The 27,725-nt window shown below is 44.5% G+C and overlaps 1 protein-coding gene across 2 annotated transcripts in view; it reads left to right on the forward strand.

Annotated features, from left to right (window-relative positions):
* Positions 1-27,725, forward strand: part of LMNTD1 (lamin tail domain containing 1) — a 242,410-nt gene that overhangs the window by 186,181 nt on the left and 28,504 nt on the right. For both annotated transcript variants that reach the window (XM_038741112.1, XM_038741120.1), the window contains 2 exons: positions 13,967-14,190; positions 22,342-22,528. In XM_038741112.1, the coding sequence (XP_038597040.1) occupies positions 13,967-14,190; positions 22,342-22,528 (411 nt within the window). The remainder of the gene's footprint in view (positions 1-13,966; positions 14,191-22,341; positions 22,529-27,725) is intronic.

Consider the following 27,725-nt stretch of genomic DNA (forward strand, 5'->3'; position numbering starts at 1 on the left):
TCTGTAAAGAGAAATGAAATGACTTGCCTAAGGTCACACAGCAGATAAGCGGTGGAGCTGGGATTAGAGCTCTCGTCCCTAACTCCAAAGCCCATTCTCTTGCCACTAAGCCATGTTACTTCAAGGCAAGGCAAGTCAAGACCTTGGGCAAGTCACCTCACTTCTCTAGGCCTCAGTTTCCTCAACTGTAAAATGGGGATTCAATCTTACTCCATTCTACTTAGACCATGAGCCTAATGTGGGACAGGATCTGTGTCCAACCTGATTAACTTGTATTTACTCCTACCTCTGCTCTCTCTCTCCCTCTCCAGTCTCGCATTTTCTCCTGCCTTCAAGACATCTCCACCTGGATGTCCTCCCGTCACCTTAGACTTAACATATCCAAAACAGAGCTCCTTATCTTCCCACCCAAATCCTATCCTCACCCCGACTTTCTCACCACTGTAGATGGCCCCACCGTCCTTCCTGTCTCACAAATCCATAACCTTGGCGTTATCCTTGACTCCTCTCTTTCATTCAACCCACATATTCAATTCATCACTAAGTGCTGTCGATCCCATCTTCACAACATTGCTAAAATCCACCCATACCTCTCCATTCAAAGTGCTACCTTGTAAATACCATCACTCTCCCCCTCCTGCCTGGATTACTGCACCAGTCTCCATCTTCACTCTGATGCCCAAATCATTTTTCTACAAAAACATTTAGGACATGTCACCCTGCTCCTTAAAAAACTCCAGTGGTTGCCCACCCACCTCCTCGTTAAACAAAAACTTCTCACCACTGGCTTTGAAACACTCCACCACCTCACCCCTTCCTACCTAACCTTGCTTCTCTCCTTCTATATCCCAGCCCACATACTTTGCTCCTCTGGTGCCGCTAACCTTCTCTCTGTGCCTCCATTTCTCCCATCTCACCGCTGACCTCTGGGCCCCATCATCATCAATCGCATTTATTTATTGAGCACTTACCATGTGCAGAGCACTGTACTAAGCGCTTGGGAAGTACAAATTGGCAACATATAGAGAAAGTCCCCCATCCTGCCTCTGGCCTGGAACGCCTCCCTCCTCAAATCCAACGGACATTCACTCTCCCCAACTTCAAAGTCTTATTGAAGACACATCTCCTCCAAGAGGCCTTCCCAGATTAGGCCTCCCCCTTTCCTCTTCTTCCACTCCCTTTTTCATTATCCTGACTTGCTCCCTTTGCTCTTCCCCCCTCCCAGCCCCACGCAACTAATGTCCAATTCTGTCATTTATGTATTTCTATTAATGCCTTTCTCCCCTCGTTAGACTATAAGCTCTTTGTGGGCAAGTAATGTGCCTGATTGTTGTTGTATTGTCCTCTCCCAAGCTCTTAGTTCAGTGCTCTGTACACAGTAAGTACTCAATAAATACGATTGAATGAATGAATGAACGAATGGATACTCCAGCACTTAGAATAGAGCTTGACACATAGTGAGCACTTAATAAATACCATAACAAGAATTAATAGAAATAAATAAATGATAGATATGGACATCAGTGCACTGGGGCTGAGGGAGGAGCCAATAAAGTGAGCAAATACAAATTCAAGGCCAGAAAGAAGAGGGAAGAGCTGTTTGAGTGACATCTTTGGCCTGCTTGCTGTTTTTGCATTGGTGCCCATGATCAGCTATCTGCTCCTTTAAAGTCTAGAGCTTGATGCTGAATTGCTCAGATGCTATATGGCCAGTGAAATAATAATAATAATAATAATAATAATAATAATTATGGTATTTTTAAGCACTTACTATGTGCTAAGCACTGTTCTAAGAGCTGGGGTAGATACAAGGTATTCAGGTTGTCCCACATGGGGCTTACAGTCTTAACCCCATTTTACAGATGAGGTAACTGAGGCACAGAGAAGTTAAGTGACTTGCCCAAAGTCACACAGCTGATAAGTGGTAGAGCCGGGATTAGAACACATGACATCTGACTCCCAAGCCTGTGCTCTTTCCACAAAGCCACACTGCTTCCATAATGGAGAAACAGCGTGGCATAGTGGATAGAGGCCGTGCCCAGGAATCAGAAGACCTGGGTTCCAATCCTGGTTCTTCCCCCATCTGCTGTGTAACCCTGTGCAAGTCACTTCTATTCTCTGGGTCTTTGTTCCCTTATCTGTAAACTGGGGATTAAATCCTACTCCATCAATCATTCACATTTATTGAGCATTTGCTGTGTGTAGAGGGCTGTACTAAGTGCTTGAAAGAGCACTTATATAACAATGATGGCATTTATTAAGCACTTACTAGGTGCCAAGCACTGTTCTAAGCGCTGGGGTAGTTACAAGGTATTCAGGTTGTCCCACATGGGGCTCACAGTCTTAATCCCCATTTTACAGATGAGGGAATTTAGGCACAGAGAAGTTAAGCGACTTGCCCAAAGTCACATAGCTGACAATTGGCGGAGCCGGGATTTGAACCCATAACCTCTGACTCAAAGCCTGGGCTCTTTCTACTGAGCCATGCTGCATGTAAGCTGAGAGTCTAGAGGGAGAGTTTAACCAGATTGCTAGCCCGATGTGGGACAGGGACTGTGTGCAACCTGATTATTTTGTATCTACTTCAGCACTTAGAACAATGCTTGGCACATAGTAAGCACTTCACAAATACCACAATATAAAGCAGAGTGGCCTAGGGGATAGAGCAGGGACCTGGGGCTCAGAGGGCCTGGATTCTAATCCTGGCTCCTCCACTTGTCTGCTGTGTGACCTTGAGCAAGTCACTTCCCTTCTTTGTGCCTCAGTCCCCTCATCTGTACAATGGGGATTAAGACTGTGAGCTTCATGTGGGACGGGGACTGTGTTCAACCTGATTAACTTGTATCTTCTAGACCGTGCACCCATTGTTGGGTAGGGACCGTCTCTATATGTTGCCAACTTGTACTTCCCAAGCGCTTAGTACAATGCTCTGCACACAGTAAGCGCTCAATAAACAGGATTGAATGAATGAATGAATGAATGTGAGCCCGTCGTTGGGTAGGGACCGTCTCTAAATGTTGCCGACTTGCACTTCCCAAGCACTTAGTACAGTGCTCTGCGCACAGTTAGCGCTCAGCGTGGCTCAGTGGAAAGAGCCCGGGCTTTGGAGTCAGAGGTCATGGGTTCAAATCCCGGCTTCACCACTTGTCCGCTGTGTGACTTTGGGCAAGTCACTTAACTTCTCTGGACCTCAGTTCCCTCATCTGTAAAATGGGGATGAAGACTGTGAGCCACGTGGGACAACCTGATCACCTTGTAACCTCCCCAGCACTTAGAACAGTGCTTTGCACATAGTAAGCTCTTAATAAATGCCATTAAAAAAATAAAAATAAATAAATACGATCGAATGAATGAATGAATCTATCCCAGCACTTAGTAAAGTGCCTTGCACCTAGTAAGCATTTAATGAATACTACAATTGCTATCATTAGCTTGTATCTATCTCAGTGCTTAGTACAGTGCCTGGCACATAGTAAGCTCTGAACAAATACTACAAAAAATCAAATAAAATCCCATCCCAGCTCTTGTCTATTGGGGACTGAGATGGCCTCCTAAAAGACAATAATCCTGAAGCTATGTTGAGTTGAGAACTTTTTTTTAATTGACTCCAGCTTAATGTTTAATCCATTGTGTTTAATCAAACCATAATCTCCATGAGGGACATGGACGGTGTCCAACTTGATTAGCTTGTATCTACACCAGTGCTTAGAACAGTGCCCCGCACATAATGAGCACTTAATGGGAAGAGCATGGATCTGGGAATCAGAGGACCTGGGTTCTAATCCTGCTCCTCCATTTACCTGCTCTGTGACCTTGGCCAAGTCACTTAACTTCTCTAAGCCTCAGTTTCCTCGTCTGTGAAAAGGGGATTAAGTTATACTGCCTCCTACCTAGATGGTGAGCATCATGGGGGACAGGAACTGTGTCCAAGGTTATTACCTTGTATAATAATAATAATAATGATGGCATTTATTAAGCACTTACTATGTGCAAAGCACTGGGGAGGTTACAAGATGAAGCAGTGTAGCTCAGTGGAAAGAGCCTGGGCTTTGGAGTCAGAGGTCACGGGTTCAAATCCCGGCTCGGCCAATTGTCAGCTGTGTGACTTTAGGCAAGTCACTTAACTTCTCTGGGCCTCAGTTACCTCACCTGTAAAATGGGGATTAAGACTGTGAACCCCCCTGGGACAACCTGATCACCTTGAAACCTCCCCAGCGCTTAGAACAGTGCTTTGCATGTAGTAAGCACTTAATAAATGCCATCATCATCATCATCACCAGGTTGTCTCATGGGGTGCTCACAGTCTTAATCCCCATTTTACAAATGAGGCACAAAAAAGTGAAGTGACTTGCCCAAAGTCACACAGCTGACAACTGGCGGAGCCTGGATTAGAACCCATGACCTCTGACTCCAAAGCCCGTGCCCTTTCCACTGAGCCATGCTGCTTCTCTTGTACCTTTCCCAGTGCTTAGAACAGTGCTTGGGCTCATAGTAAGCCCTTAACAAATACCATTATTATCCTCTAGATTGTAAGCTTGCTGTCGGTGGGGATTGTATCTGTTTATTGATGCAGTGTACTCTCCCAAGAACTTATTAATAATAATGATGGTATTTCTTAAGCGCTTCCTATGTACCAAGCACTGTTCTAAGTGCTTACAAAGTAAGAATTCAATAAATACGACTGAATGAACGAACAGATATCATAAAGAAAATGCAGCTGAGGAAGAAAAGCCCAAAGGGATCTGAGGCAAGTTTTATATCCTGGAGGAAATGTCGAGTTAGGGCATGGGGGATATTTTCATTTTCTTCCTCGGCTTCCAGCATGTGAGAACATGATGACATTTGGACAATGAGCTGTATTATTATTATACAACCCAGCTCGCACGCTTCGCTCGTCTAGTGCTAACCTTCTCACCGGGCTTCCACCTCGCCTGTCTCGCCACCGCAGCGTGGCTCAACGAGGAGCAGCGTGGCTCAATGGAAAGAGCACGGGCTTTGGAGTCAGAGGTCGTGGGTTCGAATCCCGGCTCCACCACAAGCCTGCTGTGTGACCTTGGGCAAGTCACTTAACTTCTCTGAGCCTCAGTTCCCTCATCTGTAAAAATGGGGATTAAGACTGTGAGCCCCCCGTGGGACAACTTGATCACACTGTATCCCCCCCCAGCGCTTAGAACAGTGCTTTGCACATAGTAAGCGCTTAACAAATGCCATCATTATTATTATTATTATCCTATCTCTGGCCTGGAAGGCCCTCCGTCCTCACATCCGACAGGCAATGACTCTCTTCCCCTTAAAAGCCTTACTGAAAGCCCATCTCCTCCAAGAGGCCTTCCCAGACTAAGCCCCACTTTTCCTCATCTCCCACTCCCTTCTGCATCGCTCTGACTTGCTCCCTCCCCCCCGTAAGCCCCACAACATTCATGTCCATATCCGTCATTTTATTTATTTATAGTGATGTCTGTCTCCCCTCTCTAGACTGTGAGCTCATTGTTGGCAGGGAATGTGCCAGTTTATTGTTATATTGTACTTTCCCAAGCACTTCGTACAGTGCTGGGCACACAGTAAGCACTCAGTGAATATGATTGAATGAATGAATTTGGAGAGAACATATAAGAATAATTGCAGTATTTTTTAAGTGCTTACTGTATATGCCAGGCACTGTTCTAAGAGCTGGGGTGGATACAAGGAAATCGGATTGGACACAGTCCCTGTCCCATGTGGGGCCCCCAGTCTTAATCCCCATTTTACAGGTGAGGGAACTGAGGCCCAGAGAAGTGAAGGGACTTGCCCAAGGTCACACAGCAGGCAAGTGGCAGAGCAGGGATTAGAACTCATGACCTGACTCCCATGCCCCATCTCTATCCACTACACTTTGATGTTCTGGGAGCCTTCATTCACAGCATCCAAAGCCAAGAGAAATCACTTAATGTACGCGAGGGTTGGGTATTCATTCATTCAGTCGCATTTATGGAGCACTAACTGTGTGCAGAGCACTGTACTAAGCGCTTGGGAGAGGACAGTAGAGCAATAAACAGACACATTCCCTCCCCACAGGGAGCCTAAAGTCTAGAGGCTGTCAATAAATACGATTGATTGATTGATAGAGGGGGAGAAAGACATGAATAGAAATAAAGAAATGAGAGATATGGACATCATTCATTCATTCATTCATTCATTCAATCGTATTTATTGAGTGCTTACTGTGTGCAGAGCACTGTACTAAGCGCTTGGGAGAGGACAGTATAGCAATAAACAGACACATTCCCTCCCCACAGGGAGCCTACAATCTAGAGGCTGTCAATAAATACGATTGATTGATTGATAAAGGGGGAGAAAGACATGAATAGAAATAAAGAAATGAGAGATATGGACATCATTCATTCATTCATTCATTCAATCGTATTTATTGAGTGCTTACTGTGTGCAGAGCACTGTACTAAGCGCTTGGGAAGTACAAGTTGACAACATATAGAGACAGTTCCTAGAAGGGGGAGACAGAGAACAAAGCAAAACATATTAACAAAATAAAATAAATAGAATAAACATGTACAAATCCCCCTTCTAGACTGTGAGCCCATTGTTGGGTAGGGACCGTCTCTATGTGTTGCCAACTTGTACCTCCCAAGCACTTAGTACAGTGTTCTGCACACAGTAAGCGCTCAATAAATACGATTGAATGAATGAAGGAAGTGGTTTGGGGCTGGCCGGGGGGCGGGCAGTGAAGAAAGGGAGCAAGCCAGGGCCTGTTGCCAGTTTTCTTGGAGCCTTGCATTCATGAAGGCTGCCTGAAAGAGTCTTTGTTTTCCAACAGTGAATTGAGCTTTCTTTTGCCACTCTTTTACTTCAAGGGGGACAGAGGAAAGGTGGGGTTTGTAAAAAGAACCGGCCGAAAAGATGTGGGAATGAAAGCCAGATGTCTGGTGCTTTACACAGATGGAAACCTTGTGCTCCGCTCACCCATTCCTTCCTTCCTTCCTTCAGGTTGCATTTATTGAGTACTTACTGTGTGCAGAGCACTGTACTAAGCACTTGGGAGAGTACAGTGCCTCCTCCAGGAGGCCTTCCCAGACTGAGCCCTTTCCTTCCTCTCCCCCTCGTCCCCCACTTCATCCCCCCCATCTTACCTCCTTCCCTTCCCCACAGCACCTGTATATATGTATATATGTTTGTACAGATTTATTACTCTATTTATTTATTTATTTTATTTGTCCATATCTATTCCATTTATTTTATTTTGTTAGTATGTTTGGTTTTGTTCTCTGTCTCCCCCTTTTAGACTGTGAGCCCACTGTTGCGTAGGGACTGTCTCTATATGTTGCAAATTTGTACTTCCCAAGCGTTTAGTACAGTGCTCTGCACATAGTAAGGGCTCAATAAATACAATTGATGATGGTTGATGATGATGATACAGTATAACGATATAACAGACACATTCCCTGCCCACAATGATCTTACAGTCTAGAGGGGGAGATAGACATTAATAGAAATCAATAAATTATAGATATGAAAATTAGTGCCCTGGGGCTGGGAGGGGGGACGAATAAATCATCAGTCATCATCATCAATCGTATTGATTGAGTGCTTACTGTGTGCAGAGCACTGTACTAAGCGCTTGGGAAGTCCAAGTTGGCAACATATAGAGACAGTCCCTACCCAACAGTGGGCTCACAGTCTAAAAGGAATAAATGAATAAAGGGAGCGAGTCAGGGAGACGCAGATGGGAGTGGGAGAAGAGGAAAGGGGGGGCTTAGTCAGGGAAGGCCTCCTGGAGGAGATGGGCCTTTAAAAAGGCTTTGAAGGGGGTTCTAATCCCAGTTCCATCCCATGCCAACTGTGGAATCCCCTGACTTCATTCAGTCATTCAATCGTGCTAATTGAGCGCTTACCGCAGAGCACTGTACTGAGCACTTGGGAGAGTCCTATAGAATAATAAATGGACACGTTCCCTGTCTGCAGTGAGCTTACAGTCTAGAGGGGGAGGCAGACATTAATAGAAAGAAATAAAGCCTTGAAGGAAAAGTTAGGAAAGTCGAGTCTTCCGCACCTGGGTTGGGTGGAGCGGAAGGGTTGGTATTCGAAGCCCTCCTGTGTGTTTCCCTGTTGTGATGGGGGTTGGGGGTGGGCAGGACCACTGGGTTTTGGGGGAGAGGAGTAGCAGGATAAAAGAGGCTGCTCAGGGCAAGGGTAGCCCCTTGAATAGTAGTATTATTATCAATAATAATAATAGTAGTCATATCATAATATTTATAATATAATTATATTATATAATAATTATTATTAATTAATGTTGCATCGTTAATAATATTATGCCTTGCATTATTATTGATATTGTATTAATTATATAATTATAATATAATTATAATAATTATTATTACTGCTACAGTGCTTGGAACACAGTAAGTGCTTAACAAATGGCATTTGTTAAGCACTTACTGTGTTCCAAGCACTGTAGTAATAATGATAATGGTGACGGTATTTGTCCATTCATTCATAATAATAATAATAATGATGGCATTTGTTAAGTGCTTATTATGTGCAGAGCACTGTTCTAAGCACTGGTGGGGGGCATACAAGGTGAACAAGTTGTCCCATGTGAGGCTCACAGTCTTAATCCTCATTTTACAGATGAGGTAACTGAGGCTCAGAGAAGTTAAGTGACTTGCCCAAGGTCACACAGCAGACATGTGGCGGAGTTGGGATTCAAACCCATGACACAGTTCCTGTCCCATGTCGGGCTCACAGTCTCAATCGCCATTTTATAAATTCATTCATTCATTCAATCGTATTTATTGAGCGCTTTACTGTGAGCAGAGCACTGGACTAAGCGCTTGGGAAGTACAAGTTGGCAACATATAGAGACAGTCCCTACCCAACAGTGGGCTCACAGTCTAAAAGGGGGAGACAGAGAACAAAACCAAACATACTAACAAAATAAAATAAATAGAATAGATATGTACAGGTAAAATAAATAAATAAATACAGTAATAAATATCATCAATCGTATTTATTGAGCACTTACTGTGTGCAGAGCACTGTACTAAGCGCTTGGGAAGTACAAGTCGGCAACATATAGAGACAGTCCCTCCCCAACAGTGGGCTCACAGTCTAAAAGAGGGAGACAGAGAACAAAACCAAACATACTAACAAAATAAAATAAATAGAATAGATATGTACAGGTAAAATAAATAAATAAATAAATAGAGTAATAAATATGTACAAACATATATACATATATACAGGATATACATATATACAGGAATACAGAGAAGTGAAGTGACTTGCCCAAGGTCACACAGCAGACCTGTGGTGGAGCCAGGTTTAGAACCCATGACCTCCTGACTCCGGGCCCGGGCTCTATCCACTATGCCATGCTGCTTCATTCATTCATTCATTCAATCGTATTTATTGAGCGCTTACTGTGTGCAGAGCACTGTACTAAGTGCTTGGGAAGTACAAGTCCTAAAAGACTCCGGCATATACACTGTTCAGTTCAATTCCCTATTATAATAATAATAATAATAATTATCATTATTATTATTATTATTAATAGTAGTATTTATTAAGCCTTTTGGTTTAATTCCCTATAATAATAATAATATTTATTAAGCCTTTACCAAGTGCCAAACACTGGCCTCCCTTCAGGATCACACCTGGAGAGTTTCCAGTCCTCTACCGGTCTTGGCTAAGGGATGTAGAGTGAAGCAGAGGCCTGTCCATTCCATTCCTAGCTTGGCCAGTGGCTAGCGAGTGTCAGACCATCTATCACAACTCAGCATCATCATCATCATCAATCGTATTTATTGAGCGCTTACTATGTGCAGAGCACTGTACTAAGCACTTGGGAAGTACAAATTGGCAACATATAGAGACAGTCCCTACCCAACAGTGGGCTCACAGCCTAAAAGGGGGAGACAGAGAACAAAACCAAGCATACTAACAAAATAAAATAAATAGAATAGCTATGTACAAGTAAAATAAATAAATAAATAGAGTAATATGTACAAACATATATACATATATACAGGTGCTGTGGGGAAGGGAAGGAGGTAAGATGGGGGGATGGAGAAGGGGATGAGGGGGAGAGGAAGGAAGGGGCTCAGTCTACGGGGTGGGCTGAAACTCCCCCGTGCTGGGCAGTAGCGGCATCGGAGACAGTCCAAGACGGAGACTCTGGTTTACTGCGCGGAAGGAGGTGAAGATTTTATCCCAAGAAAACTCTGTGGATCCACTACCAGAACGATTGCAGATGGAGGTGGGACATTCTGGGAGAGATTAGTCCATGGCGTCGATCCGAGTTGGAGACAACTCGACAGCATGACAACACAAGCACTGTACTAAAGTGCTGGGGTAGATACTATTCTATTTATTTTGTTAATGATGTGCTTGTAGTTATAATTCTATTTATTCTGATGGTTTGACACCTGTCTACATGTTTCGTTTTGTCGTCTGTCTCCCCGTTCTAGACTGTCAGCCCATTGTTGGGTAAGGACCATCTTTATATGCTGCCGACTTGTACTTCCCAAGTGCTTAGTACAGTGCTCTGCACACAGTAAGCATTCGATGAATACGATTGAATGGCTATATATGTATATATGTTTGTACATATTTATTACTCTATTTTACTTGTACATATTTATTCTATTTATTTTATTTTGTTAATATGTTTTGTTTTGTTGTCTGTCTCCCCCTTCTAGACTGTGAGCCCGTTGTTGGGTAGGGACCGTCTCTATATGTTGCCGACTTGGACTTCCCATGTGCTTAGTATAGTGCTCTGCCCACAGTAAGTGCTCAATAAATACGATTGAATGGATGAATGATTGTTACAAGCTAATCAGGTGAGGCACAGTCCAAGTAGGAGGGAGAACAGGGATTGAATCCCCATTTGACAGAAGAGAAAATTAAGGCTTTGCTACTCACCTCAAACCCCACCGCACTTACGTAAATATCCTTATTTTCCTCTCCCCCTCGTCCCCCTCTCCATCCCCCCATCTTACCTCCTTCCCTTCCCCACAGCACCTGTTTATATGTATATATGTTTGTACATATTTATTACTCTATTTATTCATTTATTTTACTTGTACATATCTATTCTATTTTATTTTGTTAGTATGTTTGGTTTTGTTCTCTCTCTCCCCCTTTTAGACTGTGAGCCCACTGTTGGGTAGGGACTGTCTCTATATGTTGCCAATTTGTACTTCCCAAGCGCTTAGTACAGTGCTCTGCACATAGTAAGCGCTCAATAAATACGATTGATGATGATGCTGATGATGATCCTTACACTCTATTAGTTCCCCTCTCCCTAAACTATTTTAATGTCTGCCTCCCCTGTTAGACTGCAGCTTGTGGGCAGGGATCCTTCATTCATCCATTCAATCGTATTCATCGAGTGCTTACTGTATGCAGTGCACTGTACTAAGCACCTGGGAGAGTACAGTACAGTGCCCTGCACATAGTAAGTGCTTAACAAATGCCATTATTATTATTATTACAGTAGAACAATAAACAGACACGTTCCCTGCCCACAGCGAGCTTACAGTCTAGAGGACGAGGTATGGTGTCTCTCAGCTCCACTGTGTTGTACTTTCCCAAGTGCTTAGCACAGTGCTCTGCATATAATAAGCTCTCAATAAGGGCCACTGATTGATTAACTGATTGATACTTGATTGCTTCCCCAACCGGTAATTTCTTTAATGCTTGTCTTTTCAGCTAGATTTTAAACTCCTTGAGTGCAAGGATTGTCTCTCCTTACTCGATTGTATACTCCCTCCAGCAACTACTGACTTTTTGGTATCGTGCTCTCCCAAGCGCTTAGTACAGTGCTCTGCACACAGCAAGCGTTCAGTAAATACCACTGATTAACTGATCACATATAGGGTGAGTCAAAGCTCGTTGCAGGCAAGGAATGTCTTTTAGACTGTGAGCCCAATGTTGGGTAGGGACTGTCTCTATATGTCGCCAATTTGTACTTCCCAAGCGCTTAGTACAGTGCTCTGCACATAGTAAGTGCTCAGTAAATACGATTGACGAAGGAATGTGTCTACCAACTCTGTTCTATTGTACTCTCCCGAGCATTTAGTCCAGTGCTTCTCACACGGTAAGCACTCGATAAATAGCGTTGATGGATTGATTGACCCCAAGCATTTGGCCAAGTGCTCTTCCCAAAGACAAGCGCTCAGTAAATAGAACCGATGGTTTGATTGATCTTAAATGTTTGGTCCAGTGCTCTGCCCAAAGGCAAGCACTCAATAGGTAGCACTGATGATGATGATAATAATTAATAATAATTATGTACTTGTTAAGTGCTTACTATGTGCCTAGCACTGTTCTGAGCGCTGGGGTAGATACAGGTTTCTCAAGGTGGACACAGTCCCTGTCCCACATGGGGCTCACAGTCTAAGTAGGAGGGAGTAACAGCATGGTGTAGTGGATAGGACACGGATTGGGAGGCAGAAGGTCACGGGTTCTAATCCTGCCTCCGCCACTTGTCTGCTGTGTGACCTTGGGCAAGTCACGTCACTTCTCTGGGCCTCACTTACCTCATCCGTAGAATGGGGATTAAGACTGTGAACCCCATGAGGAACCGGGACTGTGTCCAACCGGACTGCCTTGTATCTACTCCAGTACTTAGAACAGTGTTTGGCACATAGTAAGTGCTTAACAAATACAATTATTATTATTGTTAAATTATTATTATTATTATTGGAGAAGCAGCGTGGCTCAGTGGAAAGAGCCCAGGCTTTGGAGTCAGAGGTCATGAGTTTAAATCCCGGCTCCACCACTTATCAGCTGTGTGACTTTGGGCAAGTCACTTAATTTCTCTGGGCCTCAGTTACCTCATCTGTAAAATGGGGATGAAGACTTTGAGCCCCCCCGTGGGACAACTGGATCACCTTGTTAACCTCCCAAGTGCTTAGAACAGTGCTTTTTTTTTTTGAGAGAAGCTGCGGGACAGAGAGAAGCAGCGGGGCTTTGGAGTCAGAGGTCAGGGGTTCAAATCCCGGCTCCACTACTTGTCAGCTGTGTGACTTTGGGCAAGTCACTCACTTCTATGGGCCTCAGTCACCTCATCTGGAAAATGGGGATTAAGACTGTGAGCCCCCTGTGGGACAACCTGATGACCTTGGAACCTCCCCAGTGCTTAGAACAGTGCTTTGCACATAGTAAACGCTTAATAAATGCCATTATAATTATTATTGTTTAATCTCCATTTGATAGATGGGGTAACTGAGGCCCAGAGAAGTGAGGTTACTTGCCCAAGGTCACAGCAGACAAGTGGCGGAGCCGGGATTAGAACCCACATCCTCTGACTCCCGGGCTCCGGCTCTTTCCATTGGGCCACACTGCTTCCGCAGCGATGATGATGCTGATGACAATAGGGATTGAACTTCACATCATCCTGAGAAGCAGCATGGCCAAGTGGAAAGAGTAAGCACGGGGAACTCAGAGGATCTGGGTTCTAATTCTGACTCTGCCACGAGCTGTGTGACCTTGGGCAAGTCACTTCACTTTAAGCGCTTAGTACAGTGCAAGCGCTTAGTACAGTACTAAGCACTTAGTACAGTGCTCTGTACTTTTAGACTTTTACAAAAGTACTTTGGTACTTTTAGTCTCTTAGACTGTGAGCCCACTGTTGGATAGGGACTGTCTCTATATGTTGCCAACTTGTACTTCCCAAGCACTTAGTACAGTGCTCTGCACACAGTAAGTGCTCAATAAATATGATTGATGGTGATGATGATGCTCTGCACACAGTAAGCGCTCAATAAATGTGATTGATTCTCTGGGCCTCAGTTACTTTTATCTATAAAATGGGGAATGAGACTGTGACCCCATAAGGTACAGGGACTGTGTCCAACCCAGTCTGTTCATATCCACCTCCAGAGCTTAATATAGTCCTTGGCATATAGTAAGCGCTCTACAAATACCATAATTATTATTGTTATTGTTACTATTATCCTGCCCATAGATGGGGGAATATGCACAGCCTGATTTTGTCTTCAGCGGAGCAGCTGGTCCAGACTTCCCCAGCGCTAAGACCCTCAGACTTTGCCTTCCTCAACCCATCCAACGTGTCCTGGGGCACTGCTCAGTCCGTCTCTTCTCCGTCTACTACATCCACTTCCCCCCCTCCTGCATCAAGAACTGCCTCTGCGGCCTTGGCGGACTGGAGCAGGACCACGAGGAACCTATGTAAGCATGTGTTCTGGAGAATCTGTTTCAGATCTCCTCCTTTTCTTTTAATGGCATTCATTAAGAGCTTACTGTGTTCCAGGCAGTGTATTAAGCGCTGGGGTAGATACAAGCTAATCCAGTTAGACACAGTCCCTATCCCACATAAGACTCACTGTCTCTGCGTTTTACAGATAAGGGAACTGAGGCCCAGAGAAGTGAAGTGATTTACCCAAGGTCACAGAGCAGACAGGTGGCAGAGCCAGGATTAGAACCCGGGTCCTTCTGACCCCCAGGACTGGGCTTTAACCGCTAGGCTTCCTTCAAATCTAGGGTGGGATGCTGGGTAGCAGGTCTCCCAAGCGCTTAGTCCACTGCCCCGCACAAGAAATACCACTGATGGATAAATTGATTGATTGTATCTTATTAAGTGGTGATGATTATAATAATGATGGTATTTGTTAAGTGCTTACTTACTATGTGCCAAGCACTGTTCTAAGTACTGAGGTAATAATAATAATAATAATGGCATTTATTAAGTGCTTTCTATGTGCAAAGCACTGTTCTAAGCGCTGGGGAGGATACAAGGTGATCAGATTGTCCCACGTTGGGCTCACGGTCCTCACTCCCATTTTCCGGATGAGGGAACTGAGGCACAGAGAAGTGAAGGGATTTGCCCAAAGTCACACAGCTGACAATTGGCAGAGCCGGGATTTGAACCCATGACCTCTGACTCCCAAGCCCGGGCTCTTTCCACTGAGCCACGCTGCTTCTAACAGATACCATACATAAAGAAATACTGTTCCAGAGTCGGTCAGTGGTCTTTACCTGCTGTGTAATGGAGCACAGGAGAAGCAGCGTGGCCTAATGGATGGAGCACGAGCCTGGGAGGAGGAAGGACCTGGATTCTAATCCTAACTCAGCCACTTGTTCAGTATGCGATCTTGGGCAAGTCCCTTCCCTTCTCTGTGCCTCAGTTACCTCAACTGTAATAATACTAATAATGATAATAATAATAATAATAATGTTGGTATTTGTTAAGTGCTTACTATGTGCAAAGCACTGTTCTAAGTGTTGGGGTAGATACAAGGTAATCAGGTTGTCCCATGTGGGGCTCACAGTCTTCGTCCCCATTTTACAGATGAGGGAACTGAGGCCCAGAGAAGTTAAGTGACTTGCCCAAAGTCACACAGCTGACAAGTGGTGGAGCCGGGATTTGAACCCACGACCTCTGACTCCAAAGCCCGGGCTCTTTCCACTGAGCCATGCTGCTTCTCTTATTTAGCGCTTACTATGTGCAGAGCACTGTTTTAAGTGCCCAGGAAGTTACAAGGTGATCAGGTTGTCCCACGGGGGCTCACAGTCTTCATCCCCATTTTACAGATAAGGCAACTGAGGCACAGAGAATTTAAGTGACTTGCCCCAAGTCACACAGCTGACAATTGGTGGAGCCGGGATTTGAACCCATGACCTCTGACTCCAAAGCCCGTGCTCTTTCCATTGAGCCATGCTGCTTCTGTAATGGGAATTAAGACTGTGAATGCCATGTGGGACAGGGACTGTGTCCAACCTGACTAGCTTGGGTCTACCCCAGTGCTTAGTACAATGCCTAGCACATATTCATTCATTCATTCAATCGTATTTATTGAGCGCTTACTGTGTGCAGAGCACTGTACTAAGCGCTTGGGAAGTACAAGTTGGCAACATATAGAGACGGTCCCTACCCAACAGCGGGCTCACAGTCTAGAAAGGGGAGACACAACAAAACACAACATATTAACAAAATTAAATAGAATAAATATGTACAAGTAAAATAAATAGAGTAATAAATATGTACAAACATATATACAAATATACAGGTGCGGTGGGGAGGGGAAGGAGGTAAGGCGGGGGGGGTGTGGAGGGGGAGGATGGGGAGAGGAGTGCTCAACAAATACCACTAAAAAAGAAATTGAGCACTCCTCAACTGATGGGATAGCAGCCTAAGTGGAGGCTGAATTCTTTCAAAATGTAGTTTCATGCACCCCAACTCTTACTGTGCTCTCCCAAGTGTTTAGCACAGTGCTCTGCACAACATAGGCATTCAAAGACTACAAAGGATTGATTCTTCCTATTTGTAAATCTCTCAAATAAGTGACCATCTCCCAAGCTGAATAGAGCTGGAGCCGGCTGCAGAAATTAAATAAGGTAGAATGGAATAAACAAGAAGCAAACAAACAAAAACTCTAAATATAAAACCACCAGGATGTTTGGAAATGACACTCCTTCCTAACATTTTTGGAAGAACAATTCATCCCAAACAAAATATTTTCGTGCCTTGCACCTTAGAAGTGCCTCCAAATGCATATTTGAGTTTGGAAAACAGGAAAACATTCCTTCGCTCCTGGTCTTTTCACTCCCCCCCTTTTTTCTTTTTTCTGGCTCTGCTCTGGTCTGCTCGGAGCTTTCCTGCCACCTGGAATAACTGGCTTCGTGTCCGGATCAACAAAACCTCAATTACATCGAAGCCCCCCAGCCGAGAGAAATACGTGGGCTGGAGAAACAGTCGGTCAATCGTATTTATTGAGCGCTTACTGTGTGCGGGGCCCTTTACTAAGCGCTTGAGAGAGGACAATACAATAGTAAGCAGACACATTCCCTGCCTACAGTGAGCTTACGGTCTTAGGGCTTTTAGCCGTAGCTACCTGGTGTCGGAGGTGCCCGTTATATTTATTTAGAGAATGTTTTACTTTCTCTCCATAGGTAAAGGGATTCTTGTAAATGTATTCTTGTAAATGATTCATGATTCATACAAGATTCATGTATTCTTGTAAATAATAATAATAATGATAGCATTTATTACGCGCTTACTATGTGCAAAGCACTGTGGCTGTTACAAGGTGATCAGATTGTCCCATGGGGGGCTCACAGTCTTCATCCCCATTTTACAGATGAGGTCACTGAGGCCCAGAGAAGTTAAGTGACTTGCCCAAGGTCACACAGCAGACATGTGGTGGAGTCGGGATTCGAACCCATGACCTCTGACTCCAAAGCCCGTGCTCTTTCCACTTGAGCCACGCTGCTTCTCTATGAAGAGAGATGAAGAGCCCAGGCTTGGGAGTCAGAGGACGTGGGTTCGAATCCCGGCTCCGCCACTCATCTGTGTGACCTTGGGCAAGTCACTTCACTTCTCTATGCCTCAGTTACCTCATCTGTAAAATGGTGGTAAAGTGTGGTAAAGACTATAAGCCTCACGTGAGACAACCTAATTACCTTGTATCTACCCCAGTGCTTAGAACAGTGCTTGGCACATAATAAGTGCTTAACAAATACCATTATTATTATTATTAGCACTTAGAACATTACTTGACACATAGTAAGCACTTAACTACCATCATTATTGTTATGGGGATTAAGACTGTGAATCATTATTATTATTATTATTATTATTAGAGGGGGAATGAACACAAAGTAATGAGCATGGAGCATTGAACCTCATGAATTAGAAGGCAAATCAGATGAAAACTTGAAACTATTATCAGGAGAAATAGTAGTTGTACTTATGGTGCACTGCACTGTACTAGATGCTTGCTAAGTACAAAGAAGTGATACATTCCCTGTCCACAGGCAACTTACACTCTTATAGGGCAGACAGACATGAAATCACTTATTAATAATTATGAGTAATTATAATTGCTGTATTCATTATGTGCCAATCACTGTACTAGACGCCCAGGTAAATACGAGATATTCAGGTTGGGCACTGTCCCTGTCCCACACTGGGGCTCACAGTCTAAGTAGGAAGGAGAACAGGTAGTGAATCCCCATTTTACTGAGGAAACTGAAGAGCCAGAGAAGTGAAGTGACTTGTCCAAGGTCACGCAGCAGACGAGCGACAGAGTCAGGATTAGGACCCAGGATGTCTGCCTAGAGAGGTTAAAGTGAATAACTGAATAAACAAGAGAGTTGAAGATGGGCACAAATAAGTTTATCCAGGCTTGGATGGGATTTGTTTTTAAGCTTTGTGAACAGGGAGATTAATTGGCATTGTACTAAGCAGCTACATTTCCTGCCCTCTAGGAGCTTCCAATCTCATGGAGAAAAAAGACAAAAATTGACTTGCAGAGAATGACAGTCAGGGAAACACTTTAAACCCATTGGGATGAAAGAGCAGAACAAAAACTGATAAATATAATACTACTACCTGTTCATTCATTCAATTGTATTTATTGAGCACTAACTGTGTGCAGAGCACTGTAAAAAGTGCTTAAAATGATCTACAGATCTACATCTCTGCCCCTGCTCTCTCCCCCTCTCTCCAGGCTCGCATCTCCTCCTGCCTTCAGGACATCTCCATCTGGATGTCTGTCCGCCACCTAAAACTCAACATGTCCAAGACTGAACTCCTTGCCTTCCCTCCCAAACCCTGCCCTCTCCCTGACTTTCCCATCTCTGTTGATGGCACTACCATTCTTCCCGTCTCACAAGCCCGCAACCTTGGTGTCATCCTCGATTCCGTCCTCTCGTTCACCCCTCACGTCCAAGCTGTCACCAAAACCTGCCGGTCTCAGCTCCGCAACATTGCCAAGATCCACCCTTTCCTCTCCATCCAAACCACTACCCTGCTCGTTCAAGCTCTCATCCTATCCCGTCTGGACTACTGCATCAGCCTTCTCTCTGATCTCCCATCCTCATGTCTCTCCCCACTTCAATCCATACTTCATGCTGCTGCCCGGATTGTCTTTGTCCAGAAACGCTCTGGGCATGTCACTCCCCTCCTCAAAAATCTCCAGTGGCTACCAATCAATCTGCGCATCAGGCAGAGACTCCTCACCCTGGGCTTCAAGGCTGTCCATCCATCCCCTCGCCCCCTCCTACCTCACCTCCCTTCTCTCCTTCTCCAGCCCAGCCCGCACCCTCCACTCCTCTGCCACTAATCTCCTCACCGTACCTCGTTCTCGCTTGTCCCGCCATCGACCCCCGGCCCACGTCATCCCCCGTGCCTGGAATGCCCTCCCTCTGCCTATCCGCCAAGCTAGCTCTCTTCCTCCCTTCAAGGCCCTACTGAGAGCTCACTTCCTCCAGGAGGCCTTCCCAGAGTGAGCCCCTTCCTTCCTCTGCCCCTCGTTCCCCTCTCCATCCCCCCATCTTACCTCCTTGCCTTCCCCCCAGCACCTGTATATATGTATATATGTTTGTACATATTCATTACTCTATTTATTTATTTATTTATTTTACTTGTTCATATCTATTCTATTTATTTTGTTTTGTTAGTATGTTTGGTTTTGTTCTCTGTCTCCCCCTTTTAGACTGTGAGCCCACTGTTGGGTGGGGACTGTCTCTATATGTTGCCAACGTGTACTTCCCAAGCGCTTAGTACAGTGCTCTGCACACAGTAAACGCTCAATAAATATGATCGATTGATTGATTAAAATGTTAAATAATAATAATGACATTTATTAATCGCTTACTATGTGCCAAGCACTGTTCTAAGCACTGGGGGGATACAAGGTAATCAGGTTGTCCCAAATAGGGCTCACAGTCTTAATCCCCATTTTACAGATGAGGGAACTGAGGAGTCTTAATCCCCATTTTACAGATGAGGGAACTGAGGCCCAGAGAAGTTAAGTGACTTGCCCAAAGTTAAACAGCTGACAATTGGTGGAGCCGGGATTTGAACCCATGACCTCTTACTCCAAAGCCCATGCTCTTTCCACTGAGTCGCGCTGCTTCTCTGTTAAATGTTAGAGTAAGCTGTTAAATGCTTACTCTGCTTTAAGTAAATGCTTACTCCAGCGCTTAGAACAGTGCATTGCACATAGTAAGAGCTTAACAAATGCCATTATTATTATTATTAGTAGTAGTAGTAGTATTACTATCAATCAATCAATCATATTTATTGAGCACTTACTATGTGCAGAGCACTGTACTAAGTGCTTGGAAAGTACAAGTTGGCAACATATAGAGATAGTCCCTACCCAACAGTGGGCTCACAGTCTAAAAGGGGGAGACAGAGAACAAAACCAAACATACTAACAAAATAAAATAAATAGAATAGATATGGACAAGTAAAATAAATAAATAAATACATAAATAGAGTAATAAATATGTACAAACATATATACATGTATACAGGTGCTGTGGGGAAGGGAAGGAGGTAAGATGGGGGGGATGGAGAGGGGGACGAGGGGGAGAGGAAGGAAGGGGCTCAGTCTGGGAAGGCCTCCTGGAGGAGGTGAGCTCTCAGTAGGGCCTTGAAGGGAGGAAGAGAGCTAGCTTGGCGGATGGGCAGAGGGAGGGCATTCCAGGCCTGGGGGATGACATGGGCCAGGGCTACTCTGAGCCTAGCACTGTACTAAGTGCTGGGGTCGAGACAAGGTTATTGGGTTCATTCGTTCATTTAATCATATTTATTGAGCACTTACTGTGTGCAGAGCACTGTACTGAGCACTTGGGAGAGTACAATATTAAAATAAGCAGACATATTCCCTGCCCACAATGAGCTTACAGTCTAGAGGGGAAAGACAGATATTAATATCAAAGACAGTCATTAATATAAAAAACAGACACAACCCCTGCCCCACACAGGATTTACAGTCTTAGGGGGAGGCACAACAGACATTTAATCCCCATTTAACAGATGAAGAAACTGAGGAACAAAGAGGTTGAGTGACTTGTCCAAGGTCCCACAGCAGGCAAGTGGCCTAGATAGGATTAGAACCCCTGTCCTCTGGCTCCCCGGTTTAAGCTCCTTCTAAGAGGTATAAATGAATCAACATATATCTACCCACTTGTACTCTGGTGGTGCAGAGTACACCTTTTAGACTGTGAGCCCACTGTTGGGTAGGGACTGTCTCTATATGTTGCCAACTTGTACTTCCCAAGCGCTTAGTACAGTGCTCTGCACACAGTAAGCGCTCAATAAATACGATTGATGATGATGATGATGATAATCATTCAGTTGTATGCGATGGAAAGTTGTACGCTGCTTCCCAATGTCTACCACCCCCTCTATATCGGAGACTCCTTAGGGGCCGGGATGGGGTCTAAAAACTTTCTTATACTCTCCCGGGCACTTAGTAGAGTGCTCTGCACACAATAATTGCTCACTGAGTACCCCACCCATCCATTAATTATTCTGCCGTGTCAGGGTCAACTGTCCTGCAAAGGAGGCTCCGTTTTCTTGGACCGTTTTATTTCACGTCCTGAGGACAACCTACAATAAATGCTCTATTTATTTATTGTTATTATTTATTCATCATCATCATCAATCGTATTTATTGAGCGCTTACTGTGTGCAGAGCACTGCACTAAGCGCTTGGGAAGTACAAGTTGGCAACACATAGAGACAGTCCCTACCCAACAGTGGGCTCACAGTCTAAAAGGGGGAGACAGAGAACAAAACCAAACATACTAACAAAATAAAATAAATAGAACAGATATGTACAAGTAAAATAAATAAATAAATAAATAGAGTAATAAATATGTACAAACACATATACATATATACAGGTGGTGTGGGGAAGGGAAGGAGGTAAGATGGGGGGATGGAGAGGGGGATTTATTATTTATATATACTATATTATATTGTATAATATTATTTATTATTACTCTATTTTATTTGTACATATTTATGCTACTTATTTTATTTTGTTAATATGTTTTGTTTTGTTCTCTGTCTCCCCCTTCTAGACTGTGAGCCCAGTGTTGGGTAGGGACCATCTCTACATGTTGCCAACTTGTGCTTCCCAAGCGCTTAGTACAGTGCTCTGCACACAGTAAGTGCACAATAAATACGATTGAAATACGATTGAATGAATCGGCTGATTGGCTGAAGGTTAAAAAACCCAAATAAAGACACACGATCCCAGCAGAGTTTCTCATACTCTCAAGGAGAAGGAAAAATCACTCGCTCATAACCAATAACGTCTCCTCTGGCAGCCCCAAAATTATGAAATTAATTCGTCACTGAAGTTACCTCGTCATTCCAGAAAGTAAATTAACACACCATTTTACAGCTTCGAGTTCGGAGCTTGAAGCATTTCTCATTAAGGACTCTTTCCACTGATAATAAAAAATCTAAGCGGTGCGATTCGGTGGGGAGCGACAAAGCTAAATAGGATTGACTCATTTCAATGTGCTCTGGTTTCTCTTTCTTCTCCAACAACTTCTTCCCTTCGGATGCCCCCGAAGTTAGTGACAGATCCTCCTCAGAGGTAGCCAAACTGCCGTCAACGCCCATCCCATCTGAGGAGAGTCTGTTGGGACAAGGATCGGATTATTTTCACACTCTCTTTTCGGAAGCCAAGAAGCACAAGGAAAGAAATGGAGGGCCCTGGGATGTTTCTCTGAAAGCCAACTGCCCCCCAGCTACATCCAGGTAATTTTTTTGTTTTGGTATCTATTGAGCGCTCACTGTGTGGAGAGCACTGTACAAAGCAATTGGGAGAGTCCAATATAGCAGTATAACAGATACGTTACCTCATCATCAATCGTATTTATTGAGCGCTTACTGTGTGCAGAGCACTGTACTAAGCGCTGTACCTGTGTGCAAGGAATGTACAGTCCAACGTGGGAGACAGATGTTGCTGTAAATAAATCAATTCTGGTTATGAATCAATCTAAGTCACTGAACCACTCTGGGCCTCAGTTATCTCATCTGTGAAAAATGAGGATAAAGAGTGTGAGCCCAGGGGAAGCAGAGTGGCTCAGTGGAAAGAGCACGGGCTTTGGAGTCAGAGGTTATAGGTTCAAATCCTGGCTCCGCCACCTGTCAGTTGTGTGACTTTGGGTAAAGTCACTTCACTGCTCTGTGCCTCAGTTACCTCATCTGTAAAATGGGGATTAAGACTGTGAGCCCCACGTGGGACAACCTGATCACCTTGTAACCTTCCCAGTGCTTAGAACAGTGCTTTGCACATAGTAAGTGCTTAATAAATGCCATTATTAATTTATTAATTAATGTGGGACAGGGACTGTGTTCAACCTGATTAATTTGTATCTACTCCAGTGCTTAGAACAGTGCTTGGCTCAAGACTGAGCTTCTTATCTTCCCTCCCAAACCCTGTCCTCTCCCTGACTTTCCCGTCACTGTGGCCGCACTACCATCCTTCCCCTCTCACAAGCTCGCAAACTCGGTGTCGTCCTGGACTCTGCTCTCTCATTCACCCCTCACATCCAATCCATCACCAAAACCTGTCGGTCTCACCTTCACAACATCGTCAAGATCTGCCCTTTCCTCTCCATCCAAACCGCTACCAGATTAGTACAATCACTCATCCTATCCTGACTGGTTTATTGCATCAGCCTCCTTTCTTATCTCCCATCCTCCTGTCTCTCCCCACTTCAATCTATACTTCACTCTGCTGCCCAGATGACCTTTTTATAGAATTCATTCAATTGTATTTATTGAGCGGTTACTGTGTGCAGGGCATGCTCTGGGCATGTCACTCCCCTCCTCAAAAATCTCCAGTGGTCGCTTATGAACCTTCGCATGAAGCAAAAACCCCTTACTATCGGCTTCAAAGCTGTCCTTCCCCTTGTCCCCTCCTACCTCACCTTCCTTCTCTCCTTCCCCAGCCCAGCCCGCACCCTCCGCTCCTCTGCCACTGCTAACCTCCTCACTGAGCCTCATTCTCACCTGTCCCGCCATCGACCCCCAGCCCACGTCCTTCTCCTGGCCTGGAATGCCCTCCCTCCTCACATCCGCCAAACTAGCACACTTCCCCCCTTCAAAGCCCTACTGAAAGCTCACCTCCTCCAGGAGGGCTTCCCAGACTAAGCCCCCCTTTCCTTCTGCTCCCCCTCCCTTCCTCATTGCCCTGACTCGCTCCCTTTGCTCCACCCCCCTTCTCCACCCCACAGCACTTGTGCATATTTGTACATATTTATAATTATAATTATATTTATTTTCATTAATGATGTGTCTATATATGTCATTCTATTTATTTATAACGATGCTACTGCAGCCTGTTTACTTGCCTTGCTGTCTGTCTCCCCCCTTCTAGACTGTGAGCCCGTTGTGGGTAGCGGTTGTCTCTGTTGCTAACTTGTACTTCCCAAGCGCCTAGTACAGTGCCCTGCACACAGTAAGCGCTCAATAAATATGATTGAATGACTGATTGAATGAATGACTGCTCAACAAGTACCACAATTATTATTATCAATCCGTGATACTTATTTACCGCTTACTGCATTCAGAGCACTGTACCACGTACTTGTGAGAGTACAGTATAGCGATATAGCAGACATATTCCCTGCCCACAATGAGTTTATAGTCTAGAGGAGGAGTGGAAATGAACATAAGTGCTGTGGAACTGAGGGTGGGGTGACTGTCAGGCGATTGTATTTACTGAACACTTACTGTGTGAAAAGCACTGTACTAAGCACTTGGGAAGATATTTGGTCCCAGCCCACACACTCAGCTCTTCTGGTGCTAAACTTAGCACTGGACCTTCATCTCTCCTGTCTCGCTGCCGACTCTTAGCCCAAGTCCTGCCTCTGGCCTGGAAGGCCCTCCCTCCTCAAATCCCACAGAAAATGACTCTCCCCCTCTTCAAAGCCCTACTGAAGGCTCACCTCCTCCAAGAGGCCTTCCCAGACTAAGCCCCCCTTTTCCTCAGTTCCGCCTTCCTTCTGTGTCACTTTGACCCGCTCCATTCATTTTTCCCGTTCCCCGCCCCACAGCCTTGTATACGTATGTATATATCTATAATTCTATTTATTGATATTGATGCCTGTTTTTACTTGTTTTCATGCCTGTCTTCCCCCCTCTAGATTGTAAACCCGGTGTGGGCCCTACTGAGAGCTCATCTCCTCCAGGAGGTCTTCCCAGACTGAGCCCCTTCCTTCTTCCCCACCTTGTCCCCCTCTCCATCCCCCCCATCTTACCTCCTTCCCTTCCCCACAGCACCTGTATATATGTATATATGTTTGTACATATTTATTACTCTATTTATTTTACTTGTACCTATCTATTCTATTTATTTTATTTTGTTAGTATGTTTGGTTTTGTTCTCTGTCTCCCCCTTCTAGACTGTGAGCCCACTGTTGGGTAGGGACTGTCTCTATATGTTGCCAGCTTATACTTCCCAAGCGCTTAGTACAGTGCTCTGCACACAGTAAGTGCTCAATAAATATGACTGATTGATTGGGCAGGGATTGTCTCTCTTTATTCCCATGTTGTACTTCCCAAGTGCTTAGTACAGTGCTCTGCACATAGTAAGCATTCATTAAATACGATTGAATGAATGAAGAAACAGACATATTAGAGAAGCAGTGTGGCTCAGTGGAAAGAGCACGGGCTCGGGAGCCAGAGGTCATGGGTTCTAATCCCAGCTCCACCACTTGTCAGCTGTGTGACTTCGGGCAAGTCACTTAACTTGCCTCAGTGACCTCATCTGTAAAATGGGGATTAAAACTGTGAGCCCCCCATGGGACAACCTGATCACCTTGTATCCCCCCCAGCACTTAGAACAGTGCTTTGCACATAGTAAGCACTTAACAAATGCCATTATTATTATTATTATTATTATCATTATTATTATTATTATTATTTCCTGCCCACAAGAAGGTTATCTAGGGCTTCAATTTCTGCGTCCTTTTGGAATGTGATGATTGCCTTATGTTCTGTTCCACTTTCCCCAGTGGCCCAGTGGCAACAGCAGGGGCCTAGGAGCCAGAAGGACCTGGGTTCTAATCCCGGCTCCACCACTTGTCTGCTGTGTGACCTTGGGTAAATCACTTCACTTCTCTGTGCCTCAGTTGTCTCATCTGGAAAATGGGGATTGAGACTATGAGTGCCATGCAGGACAAGGACTGTGTCCAACCTGATTCACTTGTCTCTACCTCAGCACTTAGAACAGTACTTGGCACATAATAAGCACTTTAGTACTATTATTAATATTAATATTATATAGACCCCTTTTTGCCAAAGCATGTTCGCTTAGATGTTGAGATTGACAGAGTGCCTAGTTTCCTTTTTAAATGGTATTTGTTAAGCGCTTACTCTTTGTCAAGTACTGAGAAGCAGCGTGGCTCAGTGGAAAGAGCACAGGCTTTGGAGTCAGAGATCATGGGTTCAAACCCCGGCTCTGCCACATGTCTGCTGTGTGACCTCGGACAAGTCACTTAACTTCTCTGAGCCTCAGTTACCTCATCTGTAAAATGAGGATTAAGACTGTGAGCCCCACGTGGGACAACCTAATCACCTTGTATCCCCCCCAGCACTTAGAACAGTGCTTTGCACATAGTAAGCGCTTAACAAATGCCATTATTATTATTATTATTATTAAGTACTGTTCTAAACACTGGGACAGATGATACCAATTTATCAGGTTGGACACAGTCCCTGTCCCACATGGGGTTCACAGTCTAAATAGGAGAGAAAACTGGTATTGAAAGGAAACTGAGGCACAGACAGTCAATCAATAGTGTTTACCGAGTGCTGACTCCGTGCAGAACACTGAATTTAGGGCTTGGGGAGTACACTGTAACACATTCCCTGCCCACGACAAGCTGGAGAAGTGAAGTGACTTGCCTAAGGTCACACAGCAGGTGGAGGAGGAGCTGGGATTAGAATCCAGGTCCTCTGATGCCCAGTCCTGTTCTCTTTCCACTAGATCACACTGCTTCTATTTATTAGACAGCTGTATTATCCATTAATAATAATTGTGCTATTTCTTAAATGCTGTGTTCATTTTATTTTATTTTATATTTTATTTTATTAATATGTTTTGTTTTGTTGTCTGTCTCCCCCTTCTAGACTGTGAGCCCGTTGTTGGGTAGGGACCGTCTCTACATGTTGCCAACTTGTACTTCCCAAGTGCTTAGTACAGTGCTCTGCACACAGTAAGCGCTCAATAAATACGATTGAATGAATAAATGAATGAATTCATTCAATCGTATTTATTGAGCGCTTACTGTGTGCAGAGCAATCAATCAATCAATCAATCAATCGTGCACTGTACTAAGCACTTGGAAAGTACAATTCAGCAATAAAGAGAGGCAATCCCTGCCCCCAATTGACTAACAGTCTAGAAGTGGGGAGACAGACATCAAAACAAGTAAACAGGCGTGAATAGCATACTACATGCCAAGCACTGTTCTAAGCACTGGCATAGATCAATCAATCAATCAATCAATCATATTTATTGAGCACTTACTGTGTGCAGAGCACTGTACTAAGTGTTGGGAAGTCCAAGTTGGCAACATATAGAGACAGTCCCTACCCAACAGTGGACTCACAGTCTAGAAGGGGGAGACAGAGAACAAAACCAAGCATACTAACAAAATAAAATAAATAGAATAGATAAGTACAAGTAAAATAAATAAGTAAATAAAGATACAAGCTAATCGGGTCAGACACAGTCCCTGTCCCACATGGGGCTCACACTCTTCATCCCCATTTTACCGATGAGGTAACTGAGGCACGGAGAAGCGAAGTGACTTGCCCAAGGTCACACAGCAGCAGACGGGTGGCGGAGCCGGCATTAGAACCCACGTCCTTGGGCTTCCAGACCCGGGCTTTTTCCACTAGGCCATGCTATAGACGATACAGATTTAGGGAGTGAAACTCT

This window comes from Tachyglossus aculeatus, chromosome 2 (genome assembly GCF_015852505.1).
Source record: "Tachyglossus aculeatus isolate mTacAcu1 chromosome 2, mTacAcu1.pri, whole genome shotgun sequence".
Lineage (NCBI taxonomy): Eukaryota > Metazoa > Chordata > Mammalia > Monotremata > Tachyglossidae > Tachyglossus > Tachyglossus aculeatus.